Here is a 20254-nt window from a genome sequence, read left to right as displayed (position 1 = left end):
CTACCCACAAACATCGATGACCTTAAACATCGAATATCAACTCAGTGGATCGTGACATGTTGCTGCTACGCGTCTGGGAGGAATTCTCTTATCATCTTGTCCATGCTGCTGCTGGAGGTCACATTGAACACTTGTAATACTGGAAATGAAACTTGATTATGAGTAGAATAAATATGATTTGGTAAGAATTTTGTATTAAATTTTCTTAATAAAATATTAAGTTATGAAATCGGTTCTCTCTTTTAAAAAACCCGATATATGTATAAATATATACATTTCATATAAAAAATGCAAAATTAAACACGATTAGCTTGGTTTAGCTTTATTGTAGCTATTTATGTAATTTCTCTATTGCCATATAAAATTATCTCATAATACACATTAATAGAACTAAAGAACTGTACTATTATAGAAACAAGTAGTAATGTAATTTCTATAAGAAGAAGTCATTTAATTTACTATTAAATTAAAACTATCGAAAACGTAATGGTGTAATTTAAAAATATCGATAGTAGAGACTATTAAGGGAATCGACTTGCAGAAAGAAATTAGTTTTTGATGTTTTGATCAGTTTATCATTTTAAGGTTAACTTTGGAGTTTTCATCTCTTGGTGTTAGTGTCTTACACCTTAAATTGTTCGATGAATGTTCCTTTTGTGTTGTCATAACTTATCCTTCAATAGTTACCTCGTTACTTCCTGTTTCCTCGACCAAATTAACCTCAGTTTGACAGTAGATTAGAATTTTTGTTTAATTTTCTAATTTTGTGTTATACTAGTTTTGTCATGAAGTTAATTAAAATATGCAGTTGATATTAACTGTCTTGTTACTGTGATAATTCAGCACTTTATTATGGAATCGAATACATATGAAAAGTATGATTTGTCTTTCACTTCTCTCTTATGGAACGACGTTTTATTTCCTCATGTTTTTTCGTACTTATCATTGCGAGATATATTTACTTTACGCGGGATATCAAAAGATTGTAAGAAATTAATTGATTGTTATTTATCGCAAATGAAAACTTGTGATTTAAGTAGATACAACAAGGTTTTTAGCCCAATTGCTTTTATGGTAAGACTTAATAATGTTATTCGTGTTAATTTTTAATTTACCTATAAATTCTCAGATACAGCGATACTTTTATCAGAGATTTAAAATTATTAAGATATTTTATATTACCAGATAAAAGATAAATTTAGTATTAGGATTATTTAGTAATAAAAGATAGTGTACAAACCTTATACCTGCACTCTGCGGTACAGAATTTGTTTATGTTGAACCAAATGAAAGTGTTGCATTGTTGTTTAAAAGTGATTGATCTCCAAATATAAAAATAATATTCTCAGAAAAATGCGGATTGTTTTTCAACTTCCTTACGTAGAAAAACCTTTTAAATTAAAACTGATAATAAGAATAAAAGAAAAATAAGGTTTACTAATCATTATTCAATTGAATTTTATGTTTATTTAAATGAGGTAAGATCTGTTTTGTACAATCTCTTCAAAAAATAAGTGTGTGATTATTTTGATAACAAGTGTGTTTTTAGCAGTTTTTTAAGATATTAACTTTATCAAAACTTACTTGTATTTTAGGAGGGATTCAAAGCCTCAGCTTTACCTAACAGGGACTTAAGTGATTTAGTTTACAACACAACCACCATATTAAAAACAATAGCCCACCTCAGCAGATCACATCAAAGATATACTTATTTCCATAACTTGGCATCCTCAGCATGGGCTGAGTAGATTCAAACCTAAATTCACTGAAAGTTAAAAATAGAAATAAGGAATCTAAATTAAAGGAAAAGGGATGAGCGATAAGACGACAATCTACCTTGTTTGTAAGTTTATTTACACTGAAAGTATGTATTGAAAAATAATAGAGGTTACTACACTCAACTGTTTAAAAATGTTTAAACCACCACTTTATTATATAAAAATGTCATGATAATATACACTCTTGTTGAAAGTTAATAAAGTTAATTAGTCATTAATAATAATTAGTTAATTTAGTCTATTTCATAATTATTTTGTTATAATTATATAAACTATAATAGTAGTATGAAAGATATCATACTTACCAGAATGTTTAATTATAAAAATGTATTATCATAAAAATCATTATTTGTTATAAAGTTACCCTCTGCTGTCATTACTCATCAATTTTCTTATTTCATCTATTGGCCCTTCTACTTCATTATACTAATCTTTAATCATTTTAGTATGCACTTTCACACTTCTTCCATTTGGTCACAGTTACCAAAGAAAACTTTTCTATGCACAACCTTTTAACATTTTCTATCTTAAATTTACACTAAGAGCACCAAAGCAGTTTTTCACATCAGACCATGCTAATTTTATAGGTTGTAGGTCAGAAGAATTAAGACCATGTGTTTAACTTTAGATACTATTACTTTGATTTTGTACTCCTTTATATGGTTCTTACTTAATTGCGTTAATGTAGATTATTTAACTTTAGCATGTGTACCTTATCTTAGCTCCATGATAGCCATTTGACCCCCAGATTGGTTCTGGCCAATGATTCATCTCCATACCTGTTAATCTGTAGTCAGTGCTTTTTCACTCCCCCAAGCTTGTCATATCTCAATCTAAGTCCTCTTTCACATGTTTTTCCTGTCCACCACTTGAATAATAAATTCCCTTCCTTCCATCTCAGAAAGTATACTTCATTTACTCTGTGGTGTTTGAAACAGGATCACATTGCAGCTCCTTTGCTTTTGTTAGAAAGCATTCTCTTGTTAAATTGAGAAATATGAGGGAAATGCCATAGTTTTGTCATATTCCTAAAGTTATTTTAAAATTTTCTGATGGCTCATTTTCAACATTACTCTTTCCCTTAAGCCAACAACACAGTACTGTCATTTGTTTTAATTTATTCAAATATTTCTTTCAATTCCATAACCGCCCCTATCTTAATCCTAATCAAACATTCATATGCCTTTTGAGAAACAATGAGTAGAATATGTATACCATTCCCAAAAATCTGCATTTTGAAATAGATTACTTCAGAAACAATATTTGATCCATTGTGGTTTTCCCTTGACAAAACTGCCCCCATATTCTCTAGGTTAATAACAGGATGTATAGTTTTAGATAATTTAATAATAGGTCTGATAAAAATTTTAATTAGAATCAAGTAGGAAAATACTTCTATACTTTCTACACTAGTTTATCTTTTTTTTTGTGTAGCAGGAGTATGTTTGTTTCCAATCCTTCAGTGGGCTCGTCAATCTCCACATCTTCAGAGTCTCTCCCTCCATGAATTATTACGCCATCCATTTTACTATTTTAGGCCAACTTACCTCTGAGCCCATGAAAGAAATAGAAAACCGTTTCCCATTTATGGCAGGTCAGATGAATCATCCAATGGTCAGTACATGCATGGTAATTTTCCTAGGTGAAAAGTGTGCAGGTTGTTAAGTGGATTTATACAACCAATCATGGTTATGTTACACAGTTTGCCTATTACACACAGTTTCTTTCTGGACATAGTGCTTTTCAAATTTGGTTTGATTAATTCAGGCTTGTGTCCAGAGTGTAGGGCCATTGATAATGTGTACCATGTCTTATATATCTGTCTCAGGTATGAAGCTGAACGTACCAAAGTACTAAGAAAGCTTATGAGGATCAGTTCTGGTTTTGATGTGCAAGTTACTCAGAAAACCAAAAGGGAATGTAAAACATAATTACTTATTTTCTATTCTTAGCCCTGTGGAGGATATCTGAGGGGGTTGCTGTTATGGATAGAATAAAAAAAAATTATATCAATAACAAAAAAAAAGAAATAAAATAAAATAAATTTTTTGGGGGCTCGCTTGTGTGCTTACTACGCCTAGTCATTTCGGCATAGAGTCCCAGTTAGTTGAGATGTTAGTTGTTAGATGAGAATGGATGTATTGAGAATTCTGTGATGGAGCTGTGGCCCAGGAATGTGTTGGCTTTGACCTCTCTCCTGAAAGCAGACCAGAGCTGAGAGAGGGAGGCTATGTTTTCATTAGAAGCTTGTTAAATGTGTGAATTTGTTTCTTGATTTTTGAGTAAATCAAGAAAACTTTGAGTAAAGTGAATTGTAGGACAAAATTGTTGATGTTGTGATCAACACTTGTTTTGTTGATATGAGAATAGTATTTTTGATGTTCTCAATTAAGTAATGATCTGAGTGTGTAGTCTAATTGAAGTTAGATATGGGAAGAATTTTTATGTAAAACCTTTAGTGTTAGAGGATTGCACTTCTGCAAATCGGTTAATTTGATGGTTGAGAGTTGTAGTTATGATAGTGGTTGTGATTGGAAGAAACCATACAAAGGCCAGGCCATACCATAGTAAGTTGTGTAGATACACTGATGGAAATTTCTCCCAAGGCATTTGCTTCGGTGACATCCTGACAGAGGCCAAGCTGATGATTGTAATGTGTTTTCAGGTTTAGAGGGTCTAAAACACGACCTTTGGTAAAGCCCATCAAGGCTAAGAATAGTGGGGGTGGTGTGGCTGAGATCATCACAAGGCAGTTGTATTCCCCTATGGAGGTCAGGATGGTTTTTCCACAATTAAACAATTTTTTTCATATCTGATGTGACACTATCATTATACACCATGTATTCAGGCAGCAACATCTTTCTTAAGAAATAATATCATTATGCAGAATTTTCTAGTTATTATTTCCATTCGTATCATCCTATCTTTCTGACTCCTTGTATAATGTTGTTTCCCAGTTCTGTGTTCTATTGATAAAATAATTTACCTCCAAATTTCCTTACTGTTAGTTTTGTCATCACCAAACAGCCAAATTTTGCCTTTTTTGATCACCAACTCTACAAATTTCATCAACTTTTAACAAGCCTTTTACAAGTCAACTTTTAAATCTTTAATACAGAATCATTAAAAAAAATACTTCTTGCACACAGCTAGTTTTCCAAATGTGTTTATGGTCATTAAAATGAAGATGTTTTAAATGTACCTGTATGTTATCATATAGTGCGTTAACTGTGACTAAACATTCTGAGAGATTTAGTACTATTTTTTTTTTCACCATCATCATTATTTTTATTTTTTATTTATTTATTATTATTAATAAAATATAATTGGTATTTATTTTCACTCTTAACACTTTACACTCCTTTTCTTCAGAACATAATAACTTCTTTCCCCAAAATGACCAATTAGTATAGGTTTTCAATCTTTCTTTTATAATTTATGTTTTTATATGAAGCCTTATCAGAATTTTTATTTTTTTATTAGATAATCTTTCGAACTAAGTATTAAATTAAATAAAGCATACACAAAACAATATTTTAAGTGAACAGACATAATTCATATCCAATACATCTTTCAACCACATTATAAAAAATTGGCATAGTAAAATCAACTGACACCTGAATGAGTACAGCAGCGCCAGTCACTGAGATTGGCCCAAAGAGATGAAAACATTTTGAAGCTTTTAAAAAAGGTTTTATTTTAAAGTTTCGTTCAGCTTGTAATTACAAAAATTTATTTTTTATTTATAAATTAATAAATTCAAGATTTTAATTTACCAAATATTGTCTACATAAATGATAATTATGATCCCAAACAATGATTTGACAGCCCATTAATATAATGTAATTATATTGGTACATTATTGGAATCTTGAACAACTTAAGTAGCAACTCATCAGTCACACTTCATTTATATCCTTCTTTGGATTTCTCAGTTTTTTCAAAGAATCAAAGATCTCTAATTTTATATATTGCAGTCAAGTAAATCTCTTTAAAAAAATAAACCAGTGTTTGTGTTAATTTGTTTTTATTATCTTGTTTAATTTTTATAGCATTGTTTATATAACTTCAATATCAGAGACAAATAGTTGGTTGTAGATTATTTTATTTTATTAGTCCCTGAGTTATTGTTAAACTTAACATTTCTTTTTATGAAATTTTTAGATGTGTAAATATTATAACATTATTGTTTCATGCCAATCTGGTTACACTTTGCTTGATGAGAAAGTAATCGGTAGTAGCTGTATGTAATTTATATATATATATTTTATATTGTATCTCATAACAAACAATTTGAAAAAGTTCTTGTAAAAATTAATTTTACTGTATCATTATAATGTTTAAAATTGTTGTAAATGTTATTCTTGCATTATGTTTAAATACTACGATTGCAGTGTAGCTCCTTCTGTTTTGAAGTGTTAAATTTTATTTATTTATTTTTTTACTAAAAATATATTGCATTGAGTAAATACTTTATTTAGTTAAGTTTATTTTTAGATTGTTATGATTTAAATGTGTTTTAAATTATTTGAGTAAATTAAAATACTTTCATTGCATTGGTACTTTTCAGGTTTTAGTTCAAAATTGTACGCAGTTAAGAAGTTTATTTGTGAGAAATTATTCTTGGTTAACCAATGATCTGTTGAAATCTATAATATTAAATAACAAATTTATCTCTAGTGTGGATCTTAGTTTTTGCTGTAACTTGACTAGTGCTGCATTACAGCCAGTTATAATCTTTTTGAAGGTACAGTATTTTAATAATAATTGCAATATTATCGTCTTTTATTATATTTAACTGGAATAATTTGTAACTGTATTATATTGCTGTTGTTTATATGTAGATCTGTTTTTCTGAGACTGTGTGACTTTGGTGAATCTGGTTAGCATAATAACCCTAATAACTCTAATAACCACAAAACTTGAACAACATAATTTATTGCCAACTGGAATGATAAAATGATACGCAACTATATGCATAAACACTGTTGCCATCTGCTACAATCAATTATGTCTAATTAAATGATCTGTTGATTAATCATTTCACACTTTTGTTTAAATTTATAAATATAATATTTTTCAAATATCCTCAATCTTCTATTGTTGTTACAAATTTCCAAAATTTCTAAACCATTTTTATAATCACTAATACTATGTTTACACAATAAATGGTCGGCCAAATTAGACAACCCCTCTTTCTGTTTCTGTAAGCATTATAATGTTTAATAAATCTCTTTTTAAAAGATCTGTTAGTTTTAGCAATATAAACTGTATTACAGTCATTACACTTAATTTTATATATTCCTCTTAAATCATTATTCTTTATATATTTTATAATATGGTTATTTGGTTTGTTAGTTTTTTTTACATTTATTGTTATCTTAAACATATCATAGTAATATTTTCTATTATTTAATTTGTATAACTGTATTCTAAGAAAAAAGTATCAATCAGTATTTTCTTGTTGTAATTGTGTAAAACTACCATGGTACTTAATTCTCTGCTTTCTGTATATCTTTTCTATAACTTTAACATCAAAACCATTAAACAGTGGTATTTATTTTATTACATTTTTTTCTCTCTTAAGTTTGTTATCACTGTACCTTATATAATATAAACCTTTAAAAGTCAAGTTTTTTTATATGTACCAATTTTTTGTGGCCATAGATGATTTAGAATCTACGTGTATATATCATTCATTTTGGGTTTTCCTATAAACTGATGTTTCTATAACATTGCTTTCATTTATTTCAATTTCAATATCTAAAAATGTATTTTTATGTTCTTTTCCATTTTGCACGTAAATTTTAAATTATCATTTTAATTATTAAGTTTATTCAAAATGATCAAATGTTCATTATTTATAACTGGATTATATACGAGGTCTGTAAGTAAACTAATGAGACTGGTTCAGAAAAACTTTTTATTTACAATCCAATTATACATAGACTCTATCACCTTCAAAATAGTTCCCTTGGGAAGCCATGCAACGCTTTAAACGGTTTTTCCACTCTTCATAGCAGTGTTGGAACGTAGAAACCAGAATATCCTTAAGATGGTTGGTTAAATTTTTTTTTTATTTTCTACTGTTCCAAAATTGTGTTCTTTGAGGTTTTTTTTAAATTTGGGAACAGGAAAGAGTTGCAGGGACTTAAGTCAGGTGAATAAGATGGTTGAGGAACTACAGGAATGTTTTTCTTTGCCAAAAACTCATTAATTGAGAGTGCTCACACTGCACTCTCAATTAATGAGTTTTTGGCAAAGAAAAACATGAATGCTGGAACTCTGACTTCCAAATCAGCTGATCTGGGAAGATGTGTTTACCACTAGCCAACCCAGTGGGTGATTCCCGGCCATCTGAAAATACTTTAAACCACCTAAAATCATGGGCTCGTGACAGAGCATCATCTCCATACGCCCTTTTCAATTTTGAAAAAGTTTGAGTAGCACTCTCACCAAATTTAACACAAAACTTGATTGCACAACAATACTCGTAATTACTATCACTCATTTTTGTAATGCACAACAAAAACTCATTTCACGAAAAGTTTGTTTACGTCTCACATGGCAACAATAGACTAAAAATATTAATATCTAATATAAATCAGCTGTTTATATAACCATATGTGTACTAGTAACTTTACAACGTTGCCACTTTGGCTCTCAAAAAAAAAACTAGTTTCATTACTTTATTTACAGACCTCGTATAACCAAAATATCATCTACATATCTCATCCATAATAGCACTTCATGCTCACTCAATATACCATGAACTGTAATACTTTCAAATAGTATTTCAGACATAATCACAGAAACAGGTGAACCCATTGGTAAATCTTTATGAATAACATTTTTTCTCATATTGGAAATAATTTTGGAGACAAATATTCCTCACAATGGTGCTCAAAGCATTTGTATACACTTGGGTTTCCTTCATATTGTTTTTTTTGTCTCTATTGCGTTATCAACTGGTATACCAAGATACATGTTGGTGACATCATAATTTTCCATTAGAGTTATAATTAGCTTTAATACAATTTTACTTATTTACTACTTGATAACCATTCTTAACGCCATACTTATACTCATGATTCATTTTTATTCTAAGAATTGTAGTTACTATTTTAGCTATAAAATATGCAGGTGCTGTCTTGAAATTTATTAACGGTCTTATAGGAATATCTGTTTTATGTAACTTTGGTAATACAGTAAGTTTTGTGGGTGATTGTACATATGGATATAATCTTGAACGATAACTTAATTTATTATCATTAAATATTTTTTTTATATTTAGAAAGTAAATCCTTTACAGTTTTCAAATATTTGTTTGTGGGGTCTTTTATCACTTTAAAATCATTTTCTTCATTGTAATTATTTGAAAATCACAAAAAAAGCTTTATGAATTTTCAAAAAGTTTTATATATATATATAAAACATTATATGAAATATAAACCACCAAAATACAGTAATTAGATAATTTAAACGTACCATATTAATTTCCAATAACTAGTTTTCGTGGTATCACACATTTTTGGTGGTATTAAATTCTATTTCTATTACATCAAAAATTCTTTTTTAATTGTTTGTCATTTTATTTGAAGTCATATTTTATATTTTGAATAATATTATAAACTTAGAGCAATTTCAAATAAAATGACCAACAATTGAAAGAATATGTTTTAATGTAATAGATAAAATTTAATACCAACTAAAGGTGCAGCATACTATGAAATCTAGTAACTGAAAATTAATTTGGTAAGTTTATCTTATCTAATCATGTGTTTTGGTGGTTTATATTTCATAAAATATTAAAATTTATAAACACAGGGATCAATATGTTAATGAATTATTTGAATATTCAAAAAAAGAATATATATATAAAACAATAATTATAACCTTTTTAGATACTCATTTATCTGTGTGATTCTTTTTCTAACTAACTTTCCTATTACCTAATTACTCCATTATTGTTTATTTTTCATTTATATTTTATCAATATTAGATAATTATCTCCGTAAAATGTAACAGGATAACTGACCACACAAAGGAACTGACAGATTGTATGAAAGAAAAAAGAATGAGAATTTTGGGTTTAAGTGAGACTAAATTGAAGGGAAAAGGTAAAAAAGATATCAGGGAAGAATATGTTCTGAATTGGAGTAGTGGGTAAAAGGCAAAAAGTGGAGTTGACTTTATTGTAGTAAGGAATAAAGGAGTGCACAGATAGGGTGGAGGCAATAGATGATAGAATTAAGTCTTAAGATTGGAGGTATGACCCAGGATATCATATAGGTGTATGTACCACAGGTGGAATGTGCTGAGGAAAATACAAAACAGTTTTTAGAGAAACTGGAAAACTGAATAGAGGATAAGTAATAAAGGAGACATGAATGTCCAGGTGGGAAAAGAAAGGAATGGAATAGAGGAGGTACTGGGACCATATAGATATGAAGGAAGAAATGGGGAAGGTGAAATAATGATACAGTTTTGTGAACAGAATTACTTCATAGTGGGTAACTTATGGTTTGATAAGAAGAATAGAAAGAAGGTAATGAGATATGGGTGGGAGGTGACAGAGAAGAACAAAACTGGCAATTGACTATGTGTTAGTGGAGACAGAGAGGGATAAAGAGGGAACTGATGCATGTGTTGTGATGAATGAAGAAATAATGGTTGGAGGAGACCATAGGGTGGTAATGGCTATGCTTCGTTTTGGAAAAATTCCCAGTGTGAGGATTATGAGGGAAAGAAAAATTAAATTCTGGAAATTGAAAGTAATTAAGGTAAGGGAAAAGTTTGAAGGAGGGGTAAGGAATGGTACCTAAAGAAGAAATAAAGAGGCAAAGGAAGAGTGGGGATGCTTCAAGAAGGCCATGGTGGATGTAGCAGAGCAAGTATATGATAGAAGCATTCGGAAAGGAAACAGATTGGTGAAATGATGATCTAAGGACAGCAGTTGAAAAGTAGAAGACTTGGAGACAAATCCATGAGAATAAATCAGGGATAGTGCAGGGAAGCAAACAGGGAATGTAAGAAAGTTGTAAGCAGAAAGAAGAGAAATGTTTAAGAGTTCATAGAAGAGCTGGAAAGAAACTCATAAGGGAATAAGTAGATGATTTTGATGTCATTAAAAATCAAATAAAAGGAAGAGAAGATACAAAATTTATTAAGAACAATCTAGGACACTTCAGTGATAGTAAAGGAGGAAGAAAGACTTTGTTGATGGAAAGAATATTTTAGTGAATTCCTTAACCAAAATTGATTGGAAGGAAGAAAGGAGGAAAAGGTCAGAACAGTGCTGAGGGAAGTGGGGACAGAAGAGGGGTCATTACGTAATAATGAAGTAAATAGAGGATGCTTTAAGAAAAATGAAAAGGGGCAAAGCACCAGGAATTTATGAGGTAAGCACCAAGATGGTGAAAGCTGCTGGAGTTTTTCTGGTTTACAGTGATTGTATGAGGTCTGTTCAGAACATAACCTAACAGTTTTAACTATGTGCCAATGAACATATTTTATTTAATGACTTGCGGTTGGTAGCATTGTGTTCCACATAACCTCCTCTGTAACCACATGTTCTTGGATTATTGATATCTCATTTAGTTTTCATGTTATTGTTATTTGAGTGCAACATGTTTTAAGTGTTAGTAGCGATTTTTGTAATGTATAATTTTTGGGAACAATGGTACAACGTAAACTTTTACATGAAACTAGGGAAAACTTTCACAGAAACATTTCAACTTTTGAAACAAGCTTACGGAGATGATGATCTGGGTCATATGCAATGTTACAAATGGTTTTCTCAATTTAAAAGTAGTCGTCAGTCAACTAGGAAGACCTTCAACTTCAACTGATGACACCCATGTTTAGAAAATCAATGATCTGGTGTGTGTGCAAATCGCTGATTGATTATCAGAGAACTTGCAGAACAGGTTAGCATCTCAATTGGATCATGTAATGACATTTTTACTGAAAAATTGAACATGCAGTGAATTGCAGCAAGTTTGTTCCTTGTTTGATAACCAAACAGCAGAAAGAACATCAAGTGGACACTTTTCAACAACTTTTTGAACAAACTGTTGATGATGGAACATTCATGGTAAAGATGATAACAGGAGATGAAAGTTGGATTTACAGCTATGACATCGAGACAAAAGTTCATTCATGACAATGGATTGGCAAAGGATCTCCACGCCCCAAGAAACTACATCAGTCTTGATCCAGTGTCAAAGTGATGCTCTCTGTTTTTTCGATTTAGTGGAATTGTGCATTTTGAATTCTTGCCTCAAGGTGAAACAGTAAACTGTATGTACTATCCAAGTGTTTTACAACAGTTAAAAATCTGCAAAAAGAGCCCAGAGTTGTGGCGAGACAACTCATGGTTCCTTCACCATGACAATGCGCCCACACACTCAGCTTTGTCAGTTCGTTAGTTTTGTGTCAAATATCACATGACTGTCCTCCCTCAGCCTTACTACTCACCAGACTTGGCTCATTACAATTTTTTCTTATTTCCAAAATTAAAATCATTAATGAAAGGACACTGTTTTGAGACTACTGATGACATGAAAGCAAATTTGTCACGGACCTTAAAGGTCATTTCAAATGAAGGTATCCAGGGCTGCTTCACGATGTAGAAACATTGCTGGGAAAAATACATAAATAGGGAAGGGAAGTACTTTGAAGGGGATAAGGATCAATAATCTGTAAAATTAATAAAAAACAAAGTTCGGTTATTTTCATACAGGCTGTTCAGAATTATAAGGAAAATAAAGGTGATTCTAGAAGAACTACAAAAAGGGAATAATAATCCCCATATTTAGAAACAGACAATATGGTATGCAGTAATTACATAGGTATTATTACAGTACTTTTACATGTGGTAAAGTTTGAAAATATACTGAAAAATCACATAAGATGGAAGGAAGTAGGAAGAGGAGTATTTGTGATTCTGATACGGTAAATCCAATACAGATGAAAAATACTTTCTTACTAGTGCTGAGACAATTAAGTGAGAAAAAGTGGGATTACATTTACTGTATGCATTTCTGGACATAGTAAAGGCATATGATATTGTGGATAGGGAAGTTGTATGGCAGGTGCTAGAAGAAAGAAATGTGGATAAAGCACACATCCATATCGTTAAACCTATGTATGAGGAGAGCCATAGTTGTATCAGGTCAAGGCTGGGGAGTCAGATTGCTTTGGGATAGAGAATGGGTTGAGGCAAGAAATTGTGATATCTGTACTTTGTTTTCCTCCTGTATGAATCATGAGACCTTGCCGTTGGTGAGGAGGCTTGAGTGCTCAGGGATACAGAGTAGCTGGACTGAAGGTGCAACCATATCGGAGAGGTATCTGTTGAGAGCCAGACTAAGGAATGATCCCTGAAAGAGAGCAGCAGCTCTTTCAGTAGTTGTTAGGGGCGTGAGTCAGAATGACTTAAACGGCCATATCAACATCACTCAGTCCTCTGAGTACTGCGCAGCTGAAAGCAATGGAAAACTACAGCTGCTTTTTTTTCAAGAAAATGTAGCTCTCTGCATTTTCAAATAGCAATGATGGAGGCGCCTTCCTTGGTAAAATATTCCGGAGGTAAACTAGTCCCCCGTCCGGATCTCCGGGTGGCAAGGAAGGAAATATAGTGGGTGAATACGGGCTGGGCAAAAGGAATGAAAGAGGGGACAGACTTATAGAGTTTTGCACGAAGTATAATTTAGTAATTGCCAACACCCAATTTAAAAATCATAATAGAAGAATATACACTTGGAAAAAGCCAGACGATACTGCAAGGTATCAGATAGATTATATCATGGTTAAGCAAAGATTTAGAAATCAACTCGTTGACTGCAAAACTTACCCTGGAGCAGACATTGATAGCGACCATAATTTGGTGTTAATGAAATGTAGATTGGGGTTTAAAAACCTGAAGAAAAGGTGTCAGATGAATCGGTGGAATTTAGAGAAGCTTGAGGAAGAGGAGGTAAAGAAGATTTTTGAGGAGGACATCGCAAGAGGTCTGAGTAAAAAAGATAAGGTAGAAAATGTAGAAGAAGAATGGGAGAATGTTAAAAAGGAAATTCTTAAATTAGCAGAAGCAAACTTAGGCGGAATAAAGAGAACTGGTAGAAAACCTTGGGTTTCAGACGATATATTGCAGCTGATGGATGAACGTAGGAAATATAAGAATGCTAGTGATGAAGAAAGTAAAAGGAACTATCGGCAATTAAGAAATGCTATAAACAGGAAGTGCAAACTGGCGAAAGAAGAGTGGATTAAAGAAAAGTGTTCAGAAGTGGAAAGAGAAATGAACATTGGTAAAATAGACTGAGCATACAGGAAAGTTAAAGAAAATTTTGGGGTACATAAATTAAAATCTAATAAAGTGTTAAACAAAGATGGTACACCAATATATAATACGAAAGGTAAAGTCGATAGATGGGTGGAATATATTGAAGAGTTATACGGAGGAAGTGAATTATAAAATGGTGTTATAGAGGAAGAAGAGGAAGTTGAGGAGGATGAAATGGGAGAAACAATACTGAGATCTGAATTTAAGAGAGCATTAAAAGATTTAAATGGCAGAAAGGCTCCTGGAATAGACAGAATACCTGTAGAATTACTGCGCAGTGCAGGTGAGGAAGCGATGATAGATTATACAAACTGGTGTGTAATATTTATGAAAAAGGGGAATTTCCGTCCGACTTCAAAAAAAGTTTTATAGTCATGATACCAAAGAAAGCAGGGACAGATAAATGTGAAGAATACAGAACAATTAGTTTAACTAGTCATGCATCAAAAATCTTAACTAGAATTCTATACAGAAGAATTGAGAGGAGAGTGGAAGAAGTGTTAGGAGAAAACCAATTTGGTTTCAGGAAAAGTATAGGGACAAGGGAAGCAATTTCAGGCCTCAGATTAATAGTAGAAGATAGATTAAAGAAAAACAAATCAACACACTTGGCATTTACAGACCTAGAAAAGGCATTTGATAACGTAAACTGGAATAAAATGTTCAGAATTTAAAAAAAATTAGGGTTCAAATACAGAGATAAAAGAACAATTGCTAACATGTACAGGAACCAAACAGCAACAGTAATAATTGAAGAACATAAGAAAGAAGCCGTAATAAGAAAGGGAGTCTGACAAGGATGTTCCCTATCTCCGTTACTTTTTAATCTTTACATGGAACTAGCAGTTAATGATGTTAAAGAACAATTTAGATTCGGAGTAACAGTACAAGGTGAAAAGATAAAGATGCTACGATTTGCTGATGATATAGTAATTCTAGCCGAGAGTAAAAAGGATTTAGAAGAATCAATGAACGGCATAGATGAAGTCCTACGCAAGAACTATCGCATGAAAATAAACAAGAACAAAACAAAAGTAATGAAATGTAGTAGAAATAACAAAGATGGACCGCTGAATGTGAAAATAGGAGGAGAAAAGATTATGGAGGTAGAAGAATTTTGTTATTTGGGAAGTAGAATTACTAAAGATGGACGAAGCAGGAGCGATATAAAATGCCGAATAGCACAAGCGAAACGAGCCTTCAGTAAGAAATATAATTTGTTTACATCAAAAATTAATTTAAATGTCAGGAAAAGATTTTTGAAAGTATATGTTTGGAGTGTTGCTTTATATGGAAGTGAAACTTGGACAATCGGAGTATCTGAGAAGAAAAGATTAGAAGCTTTTGAAATGTGGTGCTATAGGAGAATGTTAAAAATCAGATGGGTGGATAAAGTGACAAATGAAGAGGTATTGCGGCAAATAGATGAAGAAAGAAGCATTTGGAAAAATATAGTTAAAAGAAGAGACAGACTTATAGGCCACATACTAAGGCATCCTGGAATAGTCGCTTTAATATTGGAAAGACAGGTAGAAGGAAAACATTGTGTAGGCAGGCCACGTTTGGAATATGTAAAACAAATTGTTAGGGTTGTAGGATGTAGAGGGTATACTGAAATGAAACGACTAGCACTAGAAAGGGAATCTTGGAGAGCTGCATCAAACCAGTCAAATGACTGAAGACAAAAAAAAAAGTACTTTGTTTATAATAACCATGGGTGGGATCAAAAACTTAAAAGTGAAATAGCAGAAGGAACGAACGCAACTTGTTACTTGCAGAAGATCTGGTTGTAGGAGAATTCTCATAGGGATGTAGAGTGTGCAATAAGTGTGTGGAGTGAAGAAATTCAGAAATGTGGTATGCAGTTTAAAGTTGAGAAAGTATTAAAGTGATTGTGCAAGACAGAAGAAATGGAAATTCAATGGATATAATTATGAATAGTAGAAAAATGGAAAGGGTAAAGAGTTTACTTATCTGGAAACAGTTTATTTTTTTTATGAGAAGTGAGAGAATGGTTAAGGAGCCTTCGATTCAAAAGTACAGAAGGCAAGTAGATTTTATCAGTATGAACTGCAGTCTGGAATAAGAAGGTATCTGTGCAATGTAAGAGAGTTATGTATCAAACCTACTTTGTGCCAATTCTTGCCTATGCGGCAGAAACCTGGACAGGTGGTAAAATGAAGGAGGATCAAGTTCAGGCAGCAGAAATGAAATTCAAGAGAAAAGTACTAGGGAAAACAAGAAGCAATATGGTAAAGAGCAGTATTATTGGAGAGGAACTGAAATTGGGAACCCTTATTTAGTCAGTTAGAAGATCTAAGCTCTGATGGTTTGGGCATATTGAAAGAATGAATGAAGAAAGCTTACCAAACATAATGCTGCATGCACAGGAAACAGCTAGAAGACCAAGGGATAAACCAAGAATGAGATGGATGAAGATGATGATGATGATGGAAGAAGTGGAGAGAGGAAGCAAGAGAGGAGATGAGGTGAGAGTAATGGAAGAAAAGTGGTTCATGGATCAAGACAGATGGAGAAATTTTGTATAAGGCCCAACCTGAGGAAACTGGAATTAAAAGGAACTGAAGATGATTATAATTATAATAGGGGTCATCAGTAACCTGAAAGAAATATCAGTTTTAAATTAAGTAATAACTAATAATATCATGTATCTTAGACAAAAGTGATTAACACTTCTGAATAATGAAAAAAAACCTCTGAAACCTGTTTTGTAATGGATTTATTTATTAATATGATTCATTAAGGAGCTAACCAAATTGAAAAAAAAAAAAATTTGATTTTTATTGTAATATATTACAGCAGTGTTGATAGTATGACTAATCTTGCATCATTTTATAAAAGCTTATGTACAGAATAAGTTGGCTACATAAGTCACAGCTGACTTCTTATTATGCTAAAATAATATTTTTATATTTAATATTAGCATGTTAATATCTTATGCATTGAAATTTATAAATACTTAAATGTTCTTCATGTATAACAAAATATTATATTTGAATTCATCAAGTTATAATCCTGTGCAGTTATTACATAATTTTCCAAGATAATTAGATTGATTATATATGGAAATGTACTGAAGTAACAAGGAAGTTTCTTCAAAATTTGGAATTTAGATGTAGCCATCCTAGGATGTTTTTCTTATCAGTGTTTACCTTCTGATTTCATTAATCGTAATGTTAATCCCAATTAATGTTCATCTGATGGCAGTTTTCTTTACTGCTGCCACCATTACCAATTCTTCTTAAGTAGTTAAATCTCTGGCTGCTGACTTGAAAATAATATTTCACCCTTGTAATTATTTGTGCTTATTACCCTTGAATTTATTTATCTTAGGATGTATTGGTAGTTGGAGAAAGTCAAGACTGAGGCCAAATGATTAATAAATGTAGATGAATTTAAGGTGCTCTTAGCTTGTAAGGTTAACACAAGGCAGCATGCAACCCATATAACTGAAAGTGGAATTTTACATCTGTAAATAACTACTTATTTTATTTTCATAATCTTTTAAATTTGTCATGTTCTGAAATTTGTGTAATGACTTGAAGCCGTCAATAATGATTGTTTTTACTTTTAGCATCTGGTAGAATCATCTGGTATGATATTTCTAGTACAATAGATCTGGTTTTGTAGAACATTAACTGTGGAATATATTTGACAGAATAATGTTTTAGTATTATTACTAAGTATTTGATCAGAGTTTGACTCTAATGCAAACTTACCCTAAAGAGTTCTTTCTACTTACTAGGCATGTGTACTTAAATTTTTAGATTTTGAATAGTTATATTTTGGATATAACTATTCAAAATCTTATATACTTTTGTAAAATTCAATAATAGTCGCATGATACTCAAAATCTTATAATACTCAGATAAAAACTTGTAACATTTGGAATACGAGTTTATTCACTTGGTTTTCTCCAGTTTACCTGCTTCATTTTTCTAAAAAGAAAAATGTTAATCAGTGTCTGCTTGTTAATTCAGTAATTTGATTTAAGGATACATGTCATGGATTGTATAATTAAAATAAAACAGTAGTTAAAACCTTCTTTTTAGATGCTCATTTATCTGTATGGTCATTTTTCCAACTAATTTTCCCACTATGTAATTACTCCATTATTGGCCTACTTCCAAAAATAGATTATATATAAGTTCCCCTTCCAAAATAAATTCACAGAAAACAAATAATGAACTTAATGATAGTTATAAAATAACTATATTTAAGCAATATAACATACATGCAGACAAAGAGCAGATTAATTGTAATGTCAGGTGATGAAAAGATTCCTTTTTTTCAGTAACATGTTCACTGTATATTATAAATTTCAGGATTTGAAGTATTTAAAGTTAGAACATTGTCTCTGGTTAACAACTGGTTGCTTGGAAGCACTTGCATTACATCATGACAAGTTAGAGGTTCTCAGTTTGAGCAGTTGTAGCATTGGTAATTCTCAAGCCATCAATATCTTGCTGCAAAGATCTAAGAAGTAAGTTTTTGGATTGTTATGTAATTTTACCTATGTTTGATTATGCAATTGTGTTATATCACTGTCACCTTCATTCATTACATGGTATTTGTAGCAGCACCTTTATAAAAAAGTTAATTTTTAACCTGTTTTCTAATTTAATTTTTACCACCAGCTTTATATATATATATATTTATTGTCACATGTTTGCTGTTCAACAAGGACATTGAGAGACTAACAGACATAAAAATCTCTTATAAATACAATTTATTACTCTAAAAGTATGTAAAATAGATAAATAAATATATATATATATATATATATATTCAAATTAAAAACAAATTTAATGGCAATAAAATTATAAATCCAAACAGTCTGATTGACTATTAACTTTATAATGACTAATAGAAACTAATATTGCATTAACAATAAGATAATAGAAATATCTAAAATTCATATAATTCATTGTCTACAAGTATTATTTATATACTATTGACAAAAGAATTATCCTACATTTTATGAGTGAATAGAATACTGTCACTTTCACTCCTCTTCACAAATAAGTTACCTTAGGCTTCTTGTTTTCAACTACTGTCCAGAATTGAATACTCGTGATGCACTCTGCACCAAATTCGAACTTGAAAACTACTCTCTCTGCTAGTTCCAGGCAGTATTTATACGTCCTGGGCTGCACAGCCAGTAGCCAACCCTTTTGATTGTTCAAGCATAATAATTTATATTGTATATGCCTTCTACACTTTTCTATAAGTTCTTTTCTAGAAAGAATCATTTAGTTGTTCCTTCTAGATTCATCTTTCTTTATTTTCTCTCTTCTTTCTTCTATCTATTACACTGCCCCTCCTTCAAGCTGTTCATCCCAGACAGCCCCCTGATAAGGTAGCAGGCGATCTAGATGAACGACAACCTTCTTCATTCTCGGATTGCACTGAATTCTGTAGACTACAACGTTGATTCTGTTCAATTCAGTGTAAGGTCCTTCCCAAATAGTCTGAAGTTTTGAACATATTCCGATTGTCTTCTTCAGTTATAGAGCCAGATTCAGTCTCCTTCTTGAAACCCAGAACAATTTTCCTGTAGATTATATCTTGGTTTCATGCAATCACTGGCCCTTCAAATGTTGTCCAGCATAACAATGAATTTCTATTAGGTGACTAACCAATTCTGCTGCATACTGTATTGAAGGTTGCTGTTTCCTAGCTGTTGAATCAAAGAGCAAGTCATATGGTAACCTCTGCTCTCTTCTGAAGGTCATCTTGGTGGGTATAATGCCCATGGTTTCAAGCACAGCTGCTCTGTAAGCCATTAGAAAGAGAAGTTTCTGGTCCCAGTCACACTGATTAACCGAGATTAGGTGCTCCTCCTTCCTTCCTTAGATGCTTAGATGTAATGTTCTGCAGTACCATCTGATTGTAGATGAAGCAACATAGTTCTCGTTTTTCATACACCAAAACACTCAAAGATTTTTTTGCAAAAGTCAAGATTCCTTGGTAACTGTGTCCTGTTACTCCAAAATTGCAGAAGAATTCATACACAGAGTATCTGCTACCAATGATACTACTGGTTTGTTACTGCGTAGACTTCCAGCCATTTAGTGAAGTAATCCATGGTTACTAGCAGATACTTA

At 31.6% G+C, this 20254-nt stretch overlaps 1 protein-coding gene across 2 annotated transcripts in view; it reads left to right on the top strand.

The window, feature by feature from the left end:
• Positions 1–563: 563 nt before the first annotated feature.
• LOC142334280 (uncharacterized) overlaps positions 564–20254 on the top strand; it is a 35884-nt gene continuing 16193 nt past the window's right edge. For both annotated transcript variants that reach the window (XR_012758819.1, XM_075382195.1), the window contains exons 1-3: positions 564–1074; positions 6348–6524; positions 18473–18630. Coding sequence is in view for 1 of the 2 variants with exons in the window: in XM_075382195.1 (XP_075238310.1) it covers positions 853–1074; positions 6348–6524; positions 18473–18630 (557 nt within the window). In the remaining variant the exon portion in view is untranslated. The remainder of the gene's footprint in view (positions 1075–6347; positions 6525–18472; positions 18631–20254) is intronic.

Source organism: Lycorma delicatula, chromosome 1 (genome assembly GCF_047948215.1).
Source record: "Lycorma delicatula isolate Av1 chromosome 1, ASM4794821v1, whole genome shotgun sequence".
Taxonomy (NCBI): domain Eukaryota; kingdom Metazoa; phylum Arthropoda; class Insecta; order Hemiptera; family Fulgoridae; genus Lycorma; species Lycorma delicatula.
This window is presented reverse-complemented; position numbering and strand designations above follow the sequence as displayed.